At 30.3% G+C, this 21,423-nt stretch overlaps 1 protein-coding gene across 11 annotated transcripts in view; it reads left to right on the top strand.

Moving 5' to 3' along the window:
- The first annotated feature begins 781 nt into the window (after nt 1–781).
- The window catches only part of LOC140040245 (bromodomain adjacent to zinc finger domain protein 2B-like), a 65,693-nt gene continuing 45,051 nt past the window's right edge, over nt 782–21,423 (top strand). For 8 of the 11 annotated variants that reach the window (XM_072086028.1, XM_072086024.1, XM_072086025.1 and 5 more), the window contains exons 1-3: nt 5,829–6,039; nt 6,481–6,557; nt 13,877–14,086. In XM_072086028.1, coding sequence (XP_071942129.1) covers nt 5,999–6,039; nt 6,481–6,557; nt 13,877–14,086 — 328 coding nt within the window. In that variant the 5' untranslated portion in view covers nt 5,829–5,998. The other 3 variants (XM_072086019.1, XM_072086021.1, XM_072086026.1) reach the window with 3 other exon arrangements.

The following is a 21,423-nucleotide window of genomic DNA, read 5'->3' as shown; positions in this document are numbered from 1 at the left end:
AGCTTTGCTTGCTTTACAATCGATTACACAGTGTTTATACAGCGTGACGTCACCACCGCTTTAACACTTTACACTTGGTGAAAATGATGTGCTTAAAAGCTAAACCATTAAAAAAAGTACACTTAAAATATCGCTATTTTTATGGTTAAATTGTGAACATTATTGAACTGCAATAGCACAAATAATCACATATATGATTAATGTACGATGTTATCCCCAAAAATAAGCTGAATAAGGGATAATTAATTGTCATATCGTTAATTTGTAAATGTGACTCGTTTGTTTCAAATGTCACACGATTACATTGTTCGAACAAAAGATTTAGCTCCAATGTGTACTACGCTTTGCCTGTTTTGTTAATCGAAAGAAACGGGCGTTCATTCCCAAAATGATGGAAAATTATTGAGAAAAAAAGAGGTAGATATCCCAAAGAAAACATAAATACAGTGGCCATCATCAATCACACAGAGAGAGTGAAACACCGCGAGATTGCAAATCAAGTCTGTTATTTACCGAGTCCAATAATTTCCGTGTCATGTTCCGAGCGATCGTATTATCTTTTCTATTGTAAATGATTTTCCTCTATAAAACCGGTGATATTAAATTCGTCAAAAACCTATAATAATCGTAATTTATTGTACAAAAACGTATGGAAATCTCAAGATAAGACATTAAGCAAGCCTTTAGAGCTAGGCTGCCCTAAATCCATAGTACATCGACCGAGATATGGAAGAATGAATTGGGCTAAATTTTGACTACTGTTGTTTTTTGTTGCGCTGCATGTAACTCGCCGCGGTTTCGTATTCATGCATAAATTGACTCTCCTAATTTATCCTTCTACCTATTTATACGAAACAAGTAGGGCAAACAAAAATGGTGGATGTTTCTCGGCATTTCGTCTCCCGCTTTTCGTAAAGAATTCTGATAGAAGATCCCTCGGTTTTCGTACTTAAACTAGTGTATAAGGTAGGTGATTCCCCTAAGTGTGTTTTGGTTGTTAAAACACCGGCGTGCTTAACGTCTTGGCATAAATCTAGCGATTTTCTTAGCGTTGTTTCTTTTGACCTCCAAACGTGTCGTGGTGTTTCAAATCTCATTCCTTTATTGAAAAAACAACAAGCGGAGTCCATTATTGAAATAGCGTTTCTCTATATTTTATTTGTCTAAAAGTATAGAAACTTTCAAGCGTTTTTAAATAGACTTGTCACTTTGTTTTGGTGTCAACATGACCTGTACAATATAGGCTAAGGTTTGTGTGTTAGGATTACATTATATTTTGTATATTTGATGGACTTGTCATTGTGTTGAATTTTATTAATTTATCAATTAAATGTGAGCAACAGAAATTCATCAGAAAGCCTTCATAAAGCTAGGCCTAGACCATGGAGGTATACAATTGAATTTATACCACTCATCTCAGGGTTTTGATGTGAATTTTCTTGACATTTTGTTGGTTTTGACTAGATATTGTTTATCAAGTTAATAATAATTTCATTAAAATATATAGTTTTATATATTACTTGTTACCTAGTGACAAATTGCGATAGATCTTTTATTTAGTATCAATTCAGAAAAAAAAAAACAAACCTGTGACGTACATCTCTTTTATAATATACCGCTTTTATACTCCTTTCGCAGATGGATGATTATCATAATTTTGAGCAAAAAAATTAAATTGGATAATTTCTGAAAAAGTTCAATTAATTTGAGTAATTTAGAAGTTGTAGTATCTAGTAGGTTGATTGTTGATAAGTTACGCATTGAGCAAATAATTCATGTATTTAATTTAGAAATACATTAAAAATCATATAGATAAATATTTTTGCCTCAACAACAGATAACTTTTCTGTGTTCAAAATGTATGCTACACTGAATAAATACTGTAAGAAAACTAGAATGTCCAACATTGTTGTCCTGAAGACCTACTCTATTGTAACTAACAAGAAGAGAAGACCACTATATTGCCTGTGAGCTGATTGGTCAAAAAGTTTGCGCAACTTTTCAAGTTTGTAGAGTAGATCTCTTCCTGGTGTTTGACTTGGTTGGTCCATGTGATTGCAAATTTAGGTATTGCTAATTTGTTTCAGCTAGTTTATAAATTTTTTGTCTGAAATCTAAATTTACATTGAGAAATTAAGTATTTAACGAAAAAATCCACCTGATACTGCACACAAACCGTGCAGGAGGCTGACCCTACTGTATACATTTCGGTCCTCTGGTATACAGTAAGCCCAATAACATCAGAATCGGTACAGTAATAATTATTTGTGCCTGTTGATGTGCTATGACACCCTCTATTTTGTTCAAGGCAAATTATATTTAAATTATCCCAACTTAGGTTAGAGTGAATGTATTCTTAAAAAGTATTTGATTAAACTCGCAAAACTTAAAAATTCTCAATCTTCATAAAGTGTTGAAGAATATTTTTCTATTTAAAACCGTATATCCTCGGGTATATTCCCACCCCAACTTTATGTCTGAACAGGCATACAGTATCCCCGGGTATAGACAGACTTTTGATCTGGATGTAGGCCTCTCTCTAACCAGAATAAATGCTTACCAATCTTTTTTTTCCTGAACCAAGGTTTCCCCGGGTTAGTCCGCAGGGGAAAATTTAATTTATAAATTTTGTTTAGCAATATTGCTAATCAAACTGATTTTTGAGTCGAGAAACATAGTTTTTTAATAATTGTATTTTTTGCTACACAATTTTAGAAAAGTGTAGCAAAAAGGTTGTTTTGTATAGCTTTTTGCTATGCTACACTGGCGAAATTGTCCCATTCCCCAAAGTTGGCCCAATCTCGTTTTTTAAGAGGGTTGGGATTATACCAGCGGATATACCATATTTGTGTAAACTAGATTACTGTATGTATACTATTATCTTACAGTAGGTCAAAGTTATTCCACTTATACTCCACTGTTTATGATGTGCAACTCAGTCAATTGAGTTTGTGTCAATTTTACATATCTACATATTATTATTATATCATAAAGCATTAAATATACAGTGTGATTGCCTTCTAGATATACTGTAGTAGATGAGAAAACAAAGGTTGCTATATATACAGTAGTAGTAGTAGTAGTAAGCTTTGAATAATACATTTATTTTATTGTGTTTTCAATGACCTTTTGTCTATAGCATCAGGAAGTACAATACAATATCAATAGTATAGTGAATGTTGTTATAAAGAATAGACATTAAATAAAAAAAAATAATGTTAAAACTCTGAATTCTTTATATAAAACCATATGGTGGTATTTTAATTAAAAACTCATTATTTAGATGTATGATAGCTAATTAAAATACTCATCATCACAATTGAAACATTTTCTAATAATGAATACATTTTCAGCAACAAAATTATAATATATGAATATGTGATACGCCATATCAATATCATTTAATGTGCAAAATGGGAAAAAATGTCTTTATATATATTATATATAAATATATGTTCAATGTTGCTGTGATATAATAAACATAGCGAGAATGCCCTCTATGTTTGTTTCTGTGTTGTTACGATTGACAAAAATTGAAATTGTACAGTGTACAGTATGTCCCAAGATTGATATGACTTGTTAGATACTAGATAGGCCAAGGGTGGATCCAGTAGGGTTGCACTTTAGGCTATCCCCACTCCCTCTCCCTTTTGACACCTAAACTAAATTAGGAAAGTAAGCATTTAACAAACAAGTTGTAATATTACATGTGGTCATTTTACTGTATGCTGCTTTGTTAATATCGTTAAGAATAACGTTCATATTATTTACAACTTCTACTAAATAATATTACAGTTTGTAGAACGATATCATGACATATTAATTGTGATATTAATAGTTATCAGTTCGCATTTTAAGCTTAATAACACAGGAAGATATTCCCAATAATTCATAATTTGATTGGGAAGTAATACGTGTCCATAGCTTGATATCTGATAATAAGAATATTAGATAATTTTAAAGTAAAAATTCATGGACATGACTTGAAAATAAGTTCTGTAGCAATCGCAACACCTAGCAATTATTGTGTTGATTGAATATTGCTCTGCTTTAAATCTCAATGCACATTCGTTGACCTACAGTACTGCTTAATTTTAGGGTATGTTCAGACCTAACGTTCCTGCAGGAAATTCTAGATCAGTTGAATCAATCAATTTGATTGGTCGTTGCACCACAAACTACTGTGGTTACATTAGTTTAGATTCAAATTCATATTTTTTTTTGTTTTTATATAAGCCTTTTTTCCATATACACAGTACTGTACATACAATACTAACACCACTGCATTTTCATTTCATTATTGATTTTGCACATAATATTTTGAAGAAGAAAACTGATATGATAACAATGACATTTAGCAAATCTATATTTAAATACTAGTAATATTTGTATGTGTGTACAAAGAAATCATAATAAGCCAAATTTCAGGGACATTTATTTACAAGTGTATGTACAAAAGTACTTATAAAAATAGCATTAAAAGTAATTTCTTCATACTAGAGGGTGAGCTCGCTTCGCTCGCTCCCCCTGCTCGCTCCCCCTCTAGGAAGTGTAGACGATGGTTCTCGGAATGATAATGACTCGGGACGTAAACAGTTTTAGAAGGACATTCTGGCCTGGACAATTTCGGTCGGTCACCATTATGTAAATGCTTTTGATATTCGTAAAACTAAACGTACTCACTAACCTAAGTGTCTTAGATGATTAATAGCGTTTAAGGCGTATAGTGTTTATTGTAGATATGAAAAGTGGTAAAAAAGAATAACCAATGCTAGGTAAATTGTAGATAACAGTCCGAAGAAATCTACTAAAAATACCATCCTAATTGGTATAATTAATACATTATTCCGCGACACAGTTTAGACGGCTTGCAACATGGGCAGAAGTATCCCAGGGTCCTGACGGGACACAGATAGCGCACAGTATACATAAAGTCTTGGCAGTTTACTCAACAACTCTGCTATCGGAGTTTATGTACTACTATTATATAACTTCACACGCGCGGTCCGAAAATAAACAAAAAAACAAAATGGCTATCGCCACCGAGCACCAACGGCCAACTTAGTTGAAACAGGTAGTTGTTTTACAACTCCCTGGTTGAAACCAACACCTTACCGTGAACCCAGAAATTACTTCTACCGCGCGTAGAGTTAAAATTTACTGATTGAAATCAGAAAATTTCTTATAAAACCCTTTATAATATCTTCCTAAGATAGAAATATCGAACAATAGCGTCGATGTGAAAACTAATGTTATCAAATCTACGTTTCGCGGTACCTCTGAGATAGATAAGGTACAGTAGGTATCCAAGGCGGAGATTTGTACCGAAGTTTTTGCATTGTGCTCGCCTATGTCAGAATTAACCATAATTTATATATAAATAGATTACTAATTTACTAGCTATTTGACCATAATTTCAACAAATTTTGAGAAATTACTGTACACAATAACAAATTGTAAAAGGAATAATCAAATATTATAAGTATTTTATTGTTAATAATATTCATATTAACTCCTTTTATTATTTTATCTTTTCCAATAATAGAAAATAATTTGTGTACCTTCCTTTTATTTGGTATAAAATACACAGTACAATAAATATGTCAGCATAGATGAATACCTTTAAATAACAGTGATTTGTTTTGATGAATAGGCTATTCATGTTGTTTCACCATGAGATAGGATCCTGTTAAAAAACATACTAATAACCATTTGAATGAAAATAAACACAATATTTGATATGTACATATTTAGGATTCAGTGAATAATATAACCAGTTTGATGAATTACAATATGGATTGCTCTTCGTTGAGATATTGTTTGTAGAGTGTGCAGTGATGGATATAATATGCTACTATGGTTAATAATATCAGCTGTGTTGAAGAAATTATAATTAGTAGTTCGAAGAGAGAAAGGAAAAACTGCAAAGCAAGATCTGTAGTCATTAATTGAAGGCTAGCGAAGCATTCTTTTGTTGCTGTCATTTAAACAGGGTTTAATGTGTGCAATGGACTATTCGTTAAATCCTTTATTTTACTGGTAAGGTCTGTAGCATTCAGATTTTCTTATAATGTCTTATCCATATACTGTACTGTCAAATTATATGTGGTAATGATTAGTTAGGAATGTTCTACTGACAAGATAGATCTTTATATTCAATCAGGCTGGTTTTATAGGCCTTTGGCTGTGGAATTTATACTTTTGAAATAATCAAAACGAGATTGATGCAAGGAAGAGATGATGTTGGGTAATAGACTTCTTTGATGGGGTTGAAAAGGATGTATGATGATTTAAATTTATATTTAATACTTGTTGTGTAAGGCGATAAAAATATGTATTTAAATTGATGATTATTATTATTTCTATTTTACACAGCATCTTACGTGAAGTAATCCTCTGATGCATGGGATAGTTGTTCATAAATATCACTTGTACTGTAGTGTAGACATACTAGAATGATCCTTGCTTTTTATTTTTCAGGATGGAACCAGTAGAGAACTCCTCCTCTGAGAGCCCTCTTGGGACCAGAAGTGTTTATGAATCACCACATTTACTTGGTTAGTCTTTATTATTTATTTTAAATATTTACTGGTTGTCCTTATAATTGCCATACCGATTTCATTACTTTTCCTATTACACTACTGTATTTCATTTTATATAACACCTAAATAAATTACTGTAATTTGATAGAAAGATTGTGGGTCACATGGCATGCAATAGTATGCACTATTGAACGGTCATTCAATAGTACTTTTTTCGTGTACGAAAAAAAATTGTTTTCTTTTTTTTGAAAATATTTTTTTTATACTTTTGCTTTTGAAATACAACAGTGCCACCTATTGTGTATTTCCACCTACATTGTGTTGGCGCTTCACAGAAGTTACGCTTTATTATATTGTTTAAATAAATATACGTTTTATAATCCGATTTGTTATAACAACATGATTGTATTGAAATAAAGAGTTTGAACATTCACATAGTCATTAGTGGAAACATCATTTCCATTATACAGTGTACACACGTTCTGAGACAAATAAAGTTTGATACAAATAAAGGGTAAGAATCAAATATGTCTTGTACATTCATGACTTTATAACAGCTCTGAAAAGCTGTTGTAAAAACCTATTTATACAGTACCTGCAAGACAATCCAAACCAGTATCATACTATCACTACTTTCTTGAGAGAACCTAAAAAATATCATGGAGAAGAATGAGGGTTGAGTCATTGGAAAATGGAATGCGTTGACTTATTTAATCGTTTATGAAAAATGGATTTAATAGAGTTATGCTGTATTCCAAGGATACATGATGGACCATTCAGTCTCCAGAAGAGGGTTTTAGCCGGAAAAAATACTATTTATATTTACAATATCAGTGACAAACATCTACTATCACTACCAAACAACGTCACTATTTATCACAAGTAATTTCTTGTTGAGATAAATTATTACGGTTATAAATATGTACTGAAAATATTTGAGTGGTGAGTAAAGTAAAATGATAATTGGTACAATATTTAGAACATGTCTTCCAGATGCTGTGTAAATGCCTACAGGGGCTTAACTCATGCAAATAGAATGCTATTAATGGAACCACTTATTTAGTTTTTTTTAGTTTTACCTTTATTTTGTTTTGACTGTTTATAACATACTGTTTGAAAGTTGAAAGCGCATCTGCTGGGAAGACAAACATTTTCAAATAGTGTGTGAATTGATTACTTGGTAGCAGATAGACAACCAAATACTGTAACCTGTTAAATGGTATTTAAATGAACGACGTTTTTACTTACTGGAGCATACAGTAAGTTTAGTGTTTTTAAAATTCTCAACTTAACCTAAAAGTCATGCTTGCTCAATGAAAACTAGTTGGCTAGGTACAATTAATCTAACTTTTACAAGCTGAAAAATCAGGGGGGCTTGAGTATGTAAATTACTGTAGGGGTGGCATTATCCTAAATCATGTGGTCATAATACTTGAGAATGTGATTATACCCAGTCATATAACTTTTAAATTCAACCTTTGTCATAATTTGGTAATCACATGAAAATTTAAAATTTCATATAAATGTAAATCTATCCATGTGGGAAAGAGTGTATTTACTGAATGAAAGTTTACCCAAATTTTTGTAAGGTGTTACCTTGCAATATTACTACGCCTTTTTTGTTGCTTAAAAATTAAGGGTTTAAATTAAACTATTGTATCCTTTAATATTAATCTCTCATTTCCTGTTTGCCGTTAGCAAATTTTATAACTTCTCTGGAAAATGAATCACAATAATGATTCAGGTGATGTATTAGAATACCTGCTCAGGGCGGACTGGTTGGTTTACTAACTAGTTAATAAATAATAACCTAATAAAATAATCAGTAATCACATGGTTATTTTATTATTTATTTTTGAGTGGCTAAATATAAAATTAGTCACATGAACAAAGAGGTTTGGTTTTAAAACTTCAGGGCTAATGTTATAAAAAAATGTTGTTTCTTTCATTTAAAAGAAGTAAATAAGTTTTATCAGAGACTTTGTAATAATTTATGACTCGCAGTGATAACTACAGTAGTATAAAATGGTTGTAGAATCTTGTGTCTGTTTAGTCTATGTTTTAGATGGCAATTCATAAATCAGAGAAAGAAAATAATTTTGGCACGCATGATGATACTGGTGGCACTACAAAGTAACTTTGAAACTTGTGGCAAGAGTAAGAGTTAGTGAGTAAATCCACAAACTAACACACAAACAGCAGCCTTAAAATGAGTTTGAATACAGTAGTGTATTTGACCTAGCATCTCATACTCAAACTGCCTAGTTGAGTCGATGTTTCAGGTACCACTAGACTGTTGGTAAATAAATGCCAAGTATAATCCCATCCCATGTACTCGAATAGCAGGGGCGGATTCAAAGAGCGGGCCCAGTCAGCCCAGGCCTCCTCTAAATTACACAAATTGTAATGCAAAAAGATAGGACATCAAATTAAGTTCAGGACTTCATTTCACTACTTTTAGGCCAAGCCAACCCCCCCCCCCCCCTCTATCCTGGATCCGCCACTGAATAGCGAAGACCTATAGGGTTGTACTATGTCAAATCTATACTAGATTTAAAATAATAACTGAAGTTATTAACAATGCTGTTGGCAAATAACCTACTCTTCTACTTTTCATTGGAATTTGGAACTATACTGTAGAATTGACTCATCAATTTAATTGGTCTATCCACCAAATTAAATCAGGAATTTATGTATAAGTTTATGAAACAGCTGATGTTATATAATACAGTTATACATTCTGTACTGTAATTTCAACATTCGACAGAAATTGTATTGGAACCATACTGTGTAGATTCAGATTTTTAGTTTTTAGTTTTCCAGCTTTTGGAATGAAATTAAAGTTGTTGTTGATACAAATTGAACATATATTTTTTAGTATTATTAATTAAAGCTATAATGATTTAGTTATTATAGTTATTGTACTGAACCTTATAATGTATCATTGTTCGTTTTTATGATAAAGTTCAGTTGGACTTTTCCTTTTAGAATTTAAAAAGGAAAATGTGGATAATGTGGTATTTAACTTTTTTTGTTGTGGTTTCCTATACCTACAGGTACACACATTTGAATATTAGATCTTAATAAAGCAGACTATTGCTTGTTTTCCTCTACGCACTAATTTACCTTTTGTTAGACAACAAAGAAACAGTTGAAATATTATGATGATTAATAAAAGAGTTTAAAATTAAAAGCTTTGTATTACTGTAGTACTATTGTGGCCCATGATTGCACCTGGTAAGGTCACGGTGAGTTCGTGAATTAAGCTTGTTCGCTAGGATGTCTGTTTTAGTTGCTTAGTATGTGATTGGATATCGTTAGGCCCACTCTTATTTTTCTATCTGTCTGTGGATGCCATTGTTTCTTACTCAGGATAATACTGTAATTGGGAGTTATATAGACATATGTTCTGCCATTTCTTTTTATATTTACACTTGTTTTGAACGTGTGGATTGCTTTGGACTATACCATTATACTGATAGGGAATGATAACTCATAATCATCATCGTATCGTTCATTGTGTATGTTTGTTCTTTTTATTAACTATGATCAGTCGATTATTATGAACATATGATAAAGTACGGTAAGTACAATAACATTGTGTTATGCTCCATTAGATATTTATGCAAAATTGAAATGTTTGTAAAGTTAATAGTTTAACCCCAGATCTGTATGGTAGAGTCCATGGGTCCAATCTTGAGACATAAGTGTTTCCATTCATGTTTTGTGTAAGGTTATACTTGCTTTTCTTTCTTTGTGTTCTAACAAAGACTAAAACATGATCACCAGTTTGTTAATGCACGCTACTATTGAAGAGAAATTAAAATTTTAAAAAAGCTATAAGATAATTTTGAATTTTTGTTAGGAAAGGTGCAATGACCAGCAGATAAACTATGTGTACAATATAATATATGCACATTGTAACCTTTAAACTTTTAATTTATTATTACTGTTTATAAGATATGTCTAATGTTATTTAGATATACAGTATGATGTCATAATTCATTAATTATTGATTATTTATGGTTTAAATTGCATATTTTGTTTTTACTGTAACTGGTAAAGTAACTAAATAAATTGATCAATTCCCAGTATTTCACTGGTCAATTTTCTACACCTTTCAAATATATTTAATAAATCTGAAATTATTTGGATTTACATTATCTACTGTAGAATTGCTTGCTTTTGGATGTAATACAACCAAGATTCAGAATTTGACCCTATATGGTATGATAAACTAAACTAATTGTAAAACTGCCTGTGGTCATTAATGGCTATCAAGGATTGACCATTGGACACTAATCCATTTCCAACAAATGCCAGATGCTGTAAAATTCTCAGAACAAATATACCAGATTATTATTTTGTCTAAATTCTGATATTTTAGCAGTTTAAATAGGTGTCTTTGACTGATCTGTTGTGACCAGATTTTTCTTCACAACTTCACCAGACAACACAACAACTGAGGACAGTTACAGTGCATAAGTTAAATATTGTATTTATATTATATTTACAAAGGAATTATGTTTACAGAGAGCATAAGTGGTTATAAACCAAATAAATATTTTTGTGAAATGTTTTTAAGAACTGTTGAAGAAGATATGACAATACTGAGTATAATACAAGTCGATTCATAGGCACTGTGAACCTCAAGATTGTCAGGATCTATAAATTCATAGTTTAATATTTTAATAAAAGTATTCCAGTTGAAATTGTTTAGAATTTACCAGCAGTTTAAACAAATCTCTCTATCTAGGTGCCATATCTATGGATGTTCTTCCACAATTTTCTGCTTTTCGTTTTCGTTAACAGGTCCACTCCTTGGTGTTTTTTACCATTTTCTGGTAACCACTCAATTACACTTGTCATCCACATTACTCGTCTCCTACCCCTGCTCCTCTTTCCTTCTTTCGTTTGAGAAATGATAGGTTCTCCAAACCATCTACGGTAAACAAAAATTGTATTGACATCAGATAAAACATTACTGCAGTACCCCATCCGCTTTTTCTCCTGTTAAATCTGTAATTATTCTGTCTGTATAAAATAATTATATTTTTGTTATTGAGGCTATATGACATATTTAGGAGAAGAGTTTAAACTTGTATAATTCTAAACAGTGAATCTACTGTACCTTATCCATTTATTTGCATGTAACATACTAAATTCCAAATCCTATGGACTTACTGGACTTAACAACATATTTTGTTAAAATGCCTAATGTTCTTGATGCTTAATAAATACACCTAACTTTTCCAATCATTGTCGCACTATTACGATTACCACTGTATGACAGGTGGGATTATGGGAAATTTAAATGTCATTTAATTTCAAATTGGTTTGATTAGTGACAAAATTTAGTTAGTCACATTAGAAATCACTGATGCATAACATGCGACCATTTCGATCTCAGGAAGGAAACGTCGGCCTCCGATGAATAAAACAAATGCATGCATCGCCGCAGCCACTAAGGCAATAAAGAGGATATAATGAGTGTGTGCATGTGAATGGTCGAAAGTGTTATATTTGTTCTGTTGAAATTATGTGGTAGTAATAGGTGGATTAAAATATATACAGATGGTTGAATGAAAGTTCAAATAAAGGTTGAACAGCAATGGATGTTGGGTGAATTTATGAGCTTGGAACAAAGAAATATGAAAATAAAATGTTAATCCTAAAATTGTACAGATTTATTACTTTGAAAAGGACAAATAGTTTGAATTTTCAAATAATAATTGCGACTAATTTAAAGGTGCTAAGATCTGCATGATGAATTCTATTCCAAAATTAGAATTGGATTATATTTGATAATTGGATTTTGTTACCTGGATATTATGCGTCACCTGGAACTCCATCAGGTAAACTGACGTTAAGAACGAAGGAATAACAGAAATATTGCTTTTAAAAATATGTAGAATTTTTTTTGAATGAGTTTCTAAATCGTGGTTAGTGTCGCCAATCAAAATCATTAAGGCCTACAGTATAAAACCTTTAGGTTAGGATAAAAGATTATATGTTAAAAGTTTAATAGAATATCAAAATGACATTTATCCATTTAAAAATTTAATCAAAATTGATAAATGTAGAGCAAATAAAATTCTCTTAATAATGTGGTGAATTTGGATTAGAATAATACACTGTAAACAGCTTGAACTCAAAGTAAAAACAGAGAAAATAATAAAAGACAAGACTTAAATTAATTAATAATAAAAAACGGTTAAATGTTTAAAGACAGTTTTTTTATCTGATAGGTTTAAAGAACATTTACACAAATTTGGTAGATCCAACCATCACTTGAACCAGTACATACATATGCCGGTTTTGGTGTTTACGCATCTGCACAACCACTTTCAAAGTTGAACACAATTCTTTTAAATAACAGATCAGAAATCCAATATATTGGAATGTCATTGTTAATAATGAGTTATGATGTCTTCAAAATTCACTAAAACATCTATCCATTTTCTATACATGTTATCAACCTTTTCAAATATGAACTTTTCTTTACACTACACACACTGATATTCATAATAAATCATATTAGAGATTGTTATTTTTTTTCTTGGAGACATCAACATCTATAAAACCTTATTGACAGCGTATCACGAGTGCTAAACCATCTGCTTTGCTAATTATGAATTTTAAAAATACATGTTTAGCATTTTGCATTTAGAACAAGCGTCGTCGGCAAAGAGAAATATTAAAAATTGGGTGTTGGCATGAATGAATTATATATCCTTATTTTATACTGTATCTATGATAATATACTTAAAAAAATTCTTAGTGGAGTTATATTGTTTGTTGTATGAAATATATATGTTTAATGAATACTGCGTTTCATAAAGTTAATTTATTCATAATTGTATTTTTGGTAAATCAAACATTGCTTATTTTTGTTCTCACTTGTGATTGGCTTGGTTTCTGTATTAGTGAGGTCAACTAAAGTAAAGTACTGTATCTTCATTTAAGAGAGTGAATTTGGTATTATACAGATTAATGCAGTAAAGGTTTATCTAATATTATGTGTATTTACTATGGCTGTAAACGTTGCATCGTTAACAATTTATGAATAATGAAGCTCTGCAATTTAAAGGAAACAAAATCACAAAATTTGGGTTTATAACGATTTATATTATTAGTTTACTGTGTGTTAGAACTGCTAATGCTAAATACAAAATTACAACCAGAAATTAAAAGGTAAAACTATAGACTGCAAATTATTGGGGAATTGTGTCATGCATTAATTGCTGATAAATACTGAAGTATACAGTATATACATTATACTTTATAGTACAATAAATGATAATAATTTTAAATTATTTTGTCTTCTTTTCTAGGTCATTCTGGTTTTCCAAGTACTGGTACGTCTCAAGAACCATTCTCCATGTCAAGTGTTCCAAGTGCTTTTTCTGTGATAGGTCATGGCTTTCCCACTGGCAATAGAACTCCAGGATCTGAGTTTGGTGGCCTAGGTTCCCTCCGCAATGACTCTATGCCGTCTCCCAGCAGTACATCCACTACATCACATAATACCATGAGTCCGTCAGGTGAGATCAACATTTTTTTAGGTTTTTTCTTATTGTACATATTTTAGTGCAGTTTTATACAAACATTGATTTAGAAAAACGTTTATTGGGAATCTTAAAGATGTGTTGTATGTTTAAACATGAAATTTGGAGCCGTATGATCACAAGTATATACTCAGTAGAAAGGCATTGCTGAGGCTGATGGCAGAGTACTATAAATATACATACACATTTGACTGTCTGAACTAAGAAGTGGATAGTAAGACACCTGATGTTTAGACAATGACAAGACAACTTGCATCAAAAAATGAAATGGTCACTGTTGGAGTGGTGCCTGGTTGCTTAAATTGCTTTATTATGTTGTTGGGTTAGATTAACATGTTTAGAATGAGCTGGACTTAACATTTTGTCACATATATATTCATTTGGTGCTTGGAGATACTGTATTTCGCAAACTAAACTCTGCTAAAACACTAATAGAATTATGCACTGTGTTTGTCTTTGTGTTTACATTGTTATTTTATTGCTTGGTCTTTATACATATTGTTTCTCTTTCCTTGTGATTGTGCTTTTTTATAAAGTATTTATTTGGATACTCTACTAAAATGTAATAATAAATAATAAAGTTTGCACTTTTATACACAAAAACACACAATGATATGAAGAAGTATTGATATGAAGAAATCCAACGACACTTTCGCTAGAATGTATGTTTTACTGTACTGAAGAAATGTAGAAAATATGTCTACCTGAGACATGGACAAAGTTCTACCTCAAGATGAACTAAAGATGATTAATTCCTTTTTTATAAAATAAATAGCTGAAATTGATATTTTATTTTGAAAAATTATCATGAAAGTGTTTTTTTGGTCATCTTCTTAGCTTACATCAGATTAATGTTAAGATTTGGATCGTTGGACTTTGAATGATTCCACGAAATCAAGGATTCAAGTCTTCATTTCACTCGATTTTAACTTATAAATATTATCCAATTATTTTGCTAGTATTGTTCATTTTTCCTTTAGGTTGTGCAAAGGCAACATAATCAATTCTATAAAATTTCTAAATATGGAATTATTTGGCTTTTATAGCCTTCCATTAATTTCTATTATAATTCAAAATGCTCGAAATACAAACATTTCCATTTTATCTCCTAGTTTATTTTCTACTACATCTTTTAAAATTAGCAATTAATTCGCCTGTAATATTATACGTTTTTATATAACTTTGGTTATTAAGGAAATTATTGTTACACTTGGTTATTTGTATGATTTCCTCTTCATAATTTGTGTTCTGCTGTGGAATATTTAATTATTAGATCTACTACAACATGTTAAAGTAAATTGAAACTAGTCATGGATGAATCCACATAAATTGCCATCTAAAATAATGTTTAATGTTATTCTCTTCTGATACGTTAGTTACTAACCCAAGGAAGTAAATTAAAATATTTTCACTTTCTGTCGCTGATGATCTTATTAAATGAACTTTCATTATAATGAGATACATAATATTACTTTGTGTATTGTTTGTTTTTACAATTTTGTTATTTTTAATGGATGTCGGATTATATAATACGTTTCTTGATAATTTTTGCACCATTTACATGACAAGAAACTCTACTCCCAAATTTTGTATTAAGACTACAGTTGGTACCGCAGAACTTATATACTAATAATACAGTATAATTATTATTATTTTTTTTTTAATACCAGTACAATTTAGTTAGTCCAGGGTTAAAGTACTGTATGTTGTTTTTTTGTACTGTGGTGTATCAACTATAATACTATATGTGTACAAAAACATGAAAAAAACAAATTTATTAAATATTTTTATTTAATATTGAAGATGAGCTACAGTTGGGTGACATAAGAGGTTTTATAACCTATTATGAATTGGAAAATAATAAAAAAATTTCTTGCTATAAAATTAGAAAATAATATAAAAAGTGAAACACAAAATATCAAACAATGCATTAGTGTACAGCAGATTCAGACTCTTTTGTTTAATGACAGATTTTAGGGACCACTTTAGAAATTGAACATCAATACTTGTAAATGATATTGAAATTATTTAACAATAATTGAAGCTAATCCCTAATTGATGATGATTGTAGTATAGAAGAATACCGTTTTTGACCGTTAATGATATGTATTTGCAGTACTTGAATTCAAATACAAGATTTTTATATGATGTGATCCGCCATTAAGCCGTTCTCTAGATTGACAGAAGAGTTGAAGGTTACGTATCGTCGTCGAATGTTATATTGCTTGTTGTTTCTTAATCATTTCTAAACCTCAAATTGTACTGTATCTCGTTAAAAGACTTTGATGCTGAGATAAGATGGTCAGTTTTATGGCTTAGCATATAGTGCATTTATTGGTTAATGAATTTAACAATAAACCTATCAATAAACCTATCAATATATAAGTCATACATTTCAACCCTGTCAAACATACTAAAGGTATAGTAGAAGTAGTGTAACATCTCGAAATATGTCATCGTTTACAATTGAGCGTGTAGCCAGAATTGTAATATGTCTTTTTCCTGGAAATCCCTTCACTTTCCAGGAATTTAATACCACCAGAAATACTTGCCAAAAAAATGTGATTTTTTTTAATGATATATGAGTTGGCCTGGATACGAAAATTTGGTTACATGCATAACAATGTTCAGTATTTATGGAGGTTTTTTTCTCTTCTAAATTAGGATAAGGGATTATATTCGAACATGGGATACTCGGTCGTATACTTGTTTATTTATAATAAAAAGGGAAAATGATTCCTTCTTCCTGGAAAATAATTTGGATATATCCAAACACACATACAGTATTTGCTTTATATGCAGACATGCCTATAAACTGTATTTTTCATTTTGGTGACCTTGACATTGTGTTATGTCTTATTGATTCATATTGCTGTGATCATAACATTGTTGGCATAAGTATGTGCTTGAAAATTGGCTGCAAATATTTTCTGTTTTCACCAATGATACTAAATTTAAATAGATTATAACGTCCTTTGAGAATATGAAAAAAAAAATGTAATTGCTTGTTTTGTAGCATTTTTCCTTTTTTAATGGAATCTTATGCATTTTCAGTATTTATGCAGCGTAACAGTGATAATTCTAAATGAATATTTAATACTGCTTTTTAAATTAATTTTATTCTCCAAAGTATTTTTGTTTTGGAAATTTGTTAGACTAGTAAAATATAAAATATAACCTCTTTGGCAGAGGTAATAATAGAGAATTCGATCGTCTTTCACCTATTAGATTCACATGAACTGTTTTAAATAAAAAAAACCAATATAAACTAAAACTATTTGCTATGAAAAGAAATACAAGATAGAAATTTAGTATAAAAGTCAATTAAAAGATCAAATTACTCATTTAAATATATACTATCGCACAAGTTATCAACTTCCCATGCGACAAAGGTCAAACAAATCAGTTTTCACTTATTTACTCTCCGATGCTATAAAAGAAATCTTTAAAATATATCAACACGCATTTTCGTTGATTTTAAAACTCTTATACTGTAAAAGCTTGTAATAACTGATTTAAAAATATGAATTAGCATATAAATGTTATAATGATTATTCTTAGAAAATAGATGTTTTATAGGAAAACAAGTTGTTGACTAGAAACCACGGCCTCAGGATCTGAAAAGGTTTATTCATAATAACTGCCACATGCAGAGTCACTAGCAAAGGAAGTGTATATGGTTACAAGACTGCTAGATAAATGCGAAAAAGGATCATATGTACTGTATTAAACATGAATGTAAGGTGATTTCTGTGTCTGACGCCATTTTGGCAAATCTGTATTCTATTAGTGTTTGCTGAAGAATTCAGTCGATATCTCTTTTTTTCTGTGGTATATTGAATACTCATGTGTACCATATATTGTTTGAATGTTTTTCAGACAAAAATAGGAAATGAAAATAATGGGAATTCAACAAATAAATTCCTGATCACCTGCAGTTAGTATTGCTATTAAAAAAATCTATTACAGTATAAAATTCAAATTTTTTAGAGTTTAAATATCCATTCATTATTGGAAATCTTTTACTGTATAGTTTTAATAAAGTAATCAGTATCATTATCCCCTTTTTCTTAATCAAATTAAAATCATAATGCTATTATTAAGAACAGTTGTCTATTGTATTTAAAGAAAATGTACTTATTTCCAACAATATTCATATTTAAAAAAACATTTTCATTATGACTAGGATTCTCAGAATTTATGATAATTGTGGTGATGATGATGATGATTTAATATGTAAGGGATAGTCAATAATATAGAGTGATGGAAGCCATACTACTAAACAGCTCTGTTAAAGAAAAACCCCATCAACACTTCCTGACAGGTAAAACATTTGAAAACATGAATCATAAAATTAAGAAAAGAAACCAGTTTAATTGATTTTGAAACTTTCTTTTAAGGGAAGTCATATGAGTGAGTGACTAGGTGAAAAAAAGTACAAGTAAACCTGTCCGTGTCCTATTTTTGACACACAATACATTAATACACATACTGTAATATTCTTAAATCAGTGCCAGGGATTAGACACAGTAATACATACATCCTTTATGTTGCACTTGCAGAGTTCTATATTTGTCACAAACCAATTTATCTACAGTAGGCCTAGGTCTTATTAAATGAGTGCCACCAGAGAACAAGAAACATAAAATACATAAAAAAAGTTTGACTTTTATACCACAGTGTTCTATTTTTGTCAAATATGATTTAAGGAAAATGAAACACAACAGCACAAGCGTTAAAAGAAAAGCCCTAATTTTTAGATTTTTTACCATAAGTATTGTCTCGTAATAGTAAAATAAAATCTGTTTCGTGCCCAGGTTACCTGGACAAAACTAAAATAGCCATAAGAGAGGATACAGACATACAGAACATTGCACAACAGAACTATGGTTAAATATTTTACATTTTGATATTAATTGCTACTGTAATTATATATCAGTACTATTTTAACATTAAAACTACTATTTAAAATTCTTTATTAGTAAAATGCAATGTTTAATATATTTTGTCTTTGAACTGTTCATGTTATGTTTACATACTTCTTCATTCCATCACGGCTCTTTTATGCCACAAGACCTTTTCCATATGGATCTTTACATTAATTCCTAGCATAAACATTCAACGATTGTTATTGACGCATTTAGGTTGTGAATCACAAAACTACCTTTTTATATTTCATAATTCTTTGCTATATTGAAAGGCAGTAGTTAAAGGAAAAAAATGTCTTTATCTGTAGAAGAAACGACTACGAATCACGAATTCATCAACAAAATTACATTAGCAAAGCGAACATTTGTCTCGTGAGAATTGACAACAAGAGTGATATGCGAGCGTTTTCTATCCAATTATTTGAGGAGTTTATGATGAGAGATTAATAATGTTCAAAGGGATTATAGATGCAAATGTTTAATGTTCGTTTCGGAACAAGTGGAGTAGGATTTAAATAATGTTTTTACTTTTCTAATGTCTTTATCTTTTTTTAAGTTGTCCTTATATTTTTCATGATAACATCATACAAATTAAAATATTTAAAATGAAAACTAAGATAATTTTGCATGAATTATTTTGTATGAAATTAACTGTTAACATATTATTGACCTTTGATCTTTTGAATAGTTGTATTCATAAGACAAAGCTTTACATTATAATTAAAATTAGTATAGTTTAGAATATTAATTTTTCGTATTATGTAAATTGTTTTTAAATTAAAAAAAAAAATCGTGCATGTGATGACTCCCTTGGTGATGGCGCTAATCGTTGCCTACAACGCAAATTTTAATTTTGCAGGTTATAGTACAGCAATATAATGATAATCATCATTATCCTTTATATTTGATCTGGTTATAAGTTATACCGAGCCCCCGAGTTGCGACGTTATTGATGAGATGAAATTACGGAAACGCTTGAATTGAACATTCAGTGTTTTAAGTTCAAAGAACTATAAATGTAGAGTTTCTTTAACAACCCCAAAGGCATTAGATGTGATTGCTTCTCGTCAACCACGTCTTTATATTTCGCATTGCAATCTGTCCATGTGCTGATATGTACTGAGAATTTGAATTGTTTTTTTAAAAGTAGATTCAATTTAAAGTACATGATCATAGTAATGAGTTTTTAGTTTTTAGAATAAATTCAATTATTTAATTGAGCATGGAAGAGAAGTGTATTTATCAATAAATCCAATTGGAAAGCAAAGCGTTAACACAAATTTGTTAATCTGTATATGAATATCGGATGGAGAGGGTTCTGTATTCTTGAGCAGACAAATATTTGGTCGTTGTTGTTGGAATTACATTTGAAGATCTCATTCACAACATCATCATAATCCCACTTTCTTTTTTATTCAGTTTGTTTCCAGTCATGTTGTCTGATAAAATCATAGAGAATATTTAAATTTAAAAATTTAGAAATGGAAAATATAATATATTTCAAATCCATCATTAATTTCCATTCTTCCAAAAAAAAAAATTAAAAATTAATACAATATCATATTACACTTAGGATAAACGAAAGGAGGATTTTCTGAAAAAACTACTGGCATGGCTTGTAATATAAAAAAAACAACCTTGTTCAACATTAGCCAAATACATACTTTAGAGTTTAATGTTAAGTTATTTTAAAGTGCTTTCATTTTGCCAAATTTTATTTTTCTTTTATTTAAATTCTCTTATACATAATATCTCATTTTGGCAGCAATATTCAGTCAGATGTTGTTAACCTTGGGATGTAGAAAATCATAGATATTTCTCATTTGAGATGAACAATTCCATATCAAATATGTTTCCTGTACTTTTTGATAACCTTTATCTAGTCGATGTAATTTAGCAAAAGAACATCTGAAATGAATCCGAATTACCAAATGTAATTAGAACATGGTTGTCAAGAAATGGTATACATTCATTATGGCAGCGGAAACAGTTTGCATTTATGATGTGAAAATGGAAAAAGTGGAATGATGTATGAATGTGATTTCCCCAAGGAATTCTGTCGTCACTCTGCAACATTATAAAAGATAACATTTCACAAGTTGGTTTTAGATTCATTATGCAAAATAATTCCATAGAACTTCCAAAAAAACTGCAATATTTGTTTTGAATTTGAATTTAGTCTTACTTGTATAGTTATTTATTTTCCTAATTAATAATTAAAGAAAATAATTATAATTGAAAAATGCTTATATTTATCATGGCTTCAGTATTTTTTTCATCTTTTTTTGGGTCTTCCTTTCCAAGTATTCTGATTTTAAATCAATTCAAAATACAAGGAACCAGCCCTTCTGTAGAGATGACTTCAAAGACTTCTTCACAGACGTT

Source organism: Antedon mediterranea, chromosome 2, assembly GCF_964355755.1.
Source record: "Antedon mediterranea chromosome 2, ecAntMedi1.1, whole genome shotgun sequence".
Taxonomy (NCBI): domain Eukaryota; kingdom Metazoa; phylum Echinodermata; class Crinoidea; order Comatulida; family Antedonidae; genus Antedon; species Antedon mediterranea.
The sequence above is the reverse complement of the archived record's forward strand: the minus strand, read 5'-3'. Positions and strand labels throughout refer to the sequence as shown.